Source organism: Austrofundulus limnaeus, unplaced genomic scaffold (genome assembly GCF_001266775.1).
Source record: "Austrofundulus limnaeus strain Quisiro unplaced genomic scaffold, Austrofundulus_limnaeus-1.0 Scaffold10, whole genome shotgun sequence".
NCBI classification, from domain to species: domain Eukaryota; kingdom Metazoa; phylum Chordata; class Actinopteri; order Cyprinodontiformes; family Rivulidae; genus Austrofundulus; species Austrofundulus limnaeus.
In genome coordinates, this window is record NW_013952412.1 from 2,829,077 (window position 1) to 2,832,103 (window position 3,027).

Below are 3,027 nucleotides of genomic sequence, written 5' to 3' on the forward strand. Positions count from 1 at the left end.
ATATATATATATATATACATTTTAGCTCATCAGTTTAGTCAGAATTTTATTTTTCCAAAGTGAGTTTTTTCAAAGATCTAAATTATCAACATAATTTTGTAATATGTTGTTATTCACTTCAATCACAAAGATTTATTGTCTTGATGAAGTAATTTATAAAGCTAAAAGTTCTTTGCTTATTAGCTAACACTAATGCTTTTAATTTCATTCCATTTCTGTGTCGCAAGATTTCCTTCAGTATTTCAAARGTTTTTTTAGGTTTTATTTTTGAATTAAAATAATGCATTTGTATCATTTTAAGCTGCATCACGTTAGGTGCTAAAGAGCTTCACTCCTACATAACTTCATCCTGGCTTTTAAAGCAACACATAGACACAGAAGAAGAGACTTTTTGTTGGTCCAACAGGGAAAGCAGGGGAAAGTAACACTGAAGTGGGTGCTTTGAGTTGAATTTGATGATTTATGTGTTGGGGTAGAGCAGATAAGGTTGTGCAATTTGGGATTGTGAAACTGTGATTATTTTTGCAACTGTGGAATTTGTTGCGGGTGGCAACACTGAGCATACTTAGAAAACAGATGGTACTTGACTGGAGGACTTTTGTTAGAGATGCTGCAGTTCCAGAAGGTGGTGTGTAGAGTAATATAGCCTCAGCTGCAACAACAATTTTTACAACTTATTTCAAGGTCTTTAGTTAAAGTTGAAGATTAATAAATATAATATGTGAGGATACTATAAACAGTAATTGACTGTTATCTTTTGTTTAAAAGATCCATCTGTTCATTCTGGAACAGACTCATATTGATGCTTCAGTGTTGTTAAGTATTGTTCTTCACTTTTACTGTTTACCAGGAATTTCTTGGCTGCAGCTTGGCAAATTTGTTAGCCGTGTTTTATAAACATCATTAAACATTTTGAAAATGCATCAAAAGCTTCTAAATATTTAACACAGTCAGATATCCTTAGACCCTCCCAGAGAGACACGTAGACCTTGTTTGATTTCTGCATCTGGAACCTGCAAAACAAAAGTCTTTAAAACAAAAGTGCACCAAATGTGTTTAATATAACATTGTCTTAAATGTTTCTTGCGCACAATCCAAAAAAAGTTAAAAAACAAAACAAGCAAACTTCTATTCTGAAGCTGAAGACGTATCACTTCCCATCCAGAAGAATTTATAAATTCAAAAAGGTTAGGTAAAAACTTCAGAATAGATGTCCAGTTGTTGTTGTTTTTTTTAGCTTTTTTTTTATCATGACCTGGGCGACTGACAGTCTTTACCAGCTTCTTCTAAACAATTATTTTGATTGATCATTTATTTGCTTGTTTAATTGCTTTTCAAAATGAGCTTTACTTTTCATTTATTAGCAGTGTGAGTCTTAAGTGTTTTGGTAATTCTGTGGTCAGTGCTGCAGTTTTGTAATCCTGAGGCTGCAGGGTCAAAATCAGGTTACGTCAGGAGGGTGGACGTCCAGCATTAGACAACTGCCAAATCTTTTGTCCAAAGTTGTTTTTCTGTGGAAATCCCTGCAATGGAGAAAGGTTGAAAGAAAAACTTTATACGACTTATTAGCTTAGTAGATAAGATAAAAGACTAATGAAGAAAAACTAAGTAAAATTAGAAATGAGTGACATTAGTTTATAACCAAACATTGTCTGAAACATAGTCTTTTAAAAAATCAGTTTCATTTTTTATTTCTAAGTAAGTGAGTATACAAAACCTGTGGAGACTGAGCTTTTCAGATGGTGGCCCTGAGGCTTTGCATCTCTCTCTCTCTGACGCTTCAGATTCGATTGATTCCACTGACTTTTTAAAAATGTTCATATTCAGACAGACTTTTATTTGGGTTTTATTGTGCTTGACTATATTTGTGCACTGTTTGCATTGTTTAATTTGACTTTAATCTCTGCGAAGCACTTTGGGATGTTTTGCAATCTGTTTATCTCTTTCTGTAGTGACAAGTAAGTATTAGGTTTTATCATTTGGTTGAGTTGATATGAAAATGTAAAACGTGATTGCTCTTCATGTTTGCAGCTGCCTCTGTTTTCAAGCCGGGCGGTGCAGCTGGGGTCCCTCTACGTTCGAGGACTGAGCCACCTGGTGGGTGCTAACAACGCTAGCGGCTGCCCTCTGCTTAGCGCTGCTCTGATGCCGTGGCACAGCTTCGATGGACGGCTCTTCCACTCAAAGTACCAGCTGGCGCACAGCGGCGTGGAGAAAACAGAGCTGCTGGACAGTGATGTGAGTGGAGGAAAAAAAAAAAAACGAGCTAAACAGGTTACGTTTTAGGACAGAAGAAAAGGTGACTTCTACTAGAATACATCTGTGTTTTTGGGTCTGATTTTCTCCCATTTATGAGCAACATAATTTTAAACATCTGCAGGTTTGTGTTTAATTATGTGTGTTGTGGATGAGTCCAGTCTAAATGTGTCTGTGTTTATTTCCAGCTGTCCTGCCTGACTCAGTTTCTTCAGCTGAAGGAGAAACTTCTGGAAACCTGCAGGAAGAGAGGTCGAATCCTGCAGTCCAGACCCAGAGTACCACAGACAAGTGTTAAACCCACACCTGGAGCTAGATACAGATCCTCTGACTCAGGTGAGACACCCATCTGATTAATCACTGCTTGTTGATGCATACCATGCCTTCTTCATCATCATTTATTTCAGAAAGACACAATAAACAGTTCAGTCTATAATTAAATGATTAAATATCATCATTTCCTCCCTCAGACCAAAAACATGACTGTTCGGTTAACAGGTAACTCTAAATTGTCCCTAGCTGTGAGTGAGAGAGTGACTGGTTGTTTGTCTCTGTGTGTCCCTGTGATGGACTTGAACCTGTCCAGGGTCTACCCCGCCCCTCGCACACTGACTGCTGGATATGGGCACCAGTGACCACTGTGACCCTGAAAGAAAGAAGCGATTAAAAGATAATGGATGGCTGTTTTAAAATTGTTTGATATCAGCTTTTAAAAAGAAAAAAAATATTGAAAACATTTTGTTTTAATATGTTTGTACAAAATAATTATTA

General features: G+C 36.7%; 1 protein-coding gene across 2 annotated transcripts in view; it reads left to right on the forward strand.

The window, feature by feature from the left end:
• Window positions 1–3,027, forward strand: part of fam120b (family with sequence similarity 120 member B) — a 24,194-nt gene that overhangs the window by 15,356 nt on the left and 5,811 nt on the right. For both annotated transcript variants that reach the window (XM_014001838.1, XM_014001837.1), the window contains exons 12-13: window positions 2,032–2,238; window positions 2,445–2,592. In XM_014001838.1, the coding sequence (XP_013857292.1) occupies window positions 2,032–2,238; window positions 2,445–2,592 (355 nt within the window). The remainder of the gene's footprint in view (window positions 1–2,031; window positions 2,239–2,444; window positions 2,593–3,027) is intronic.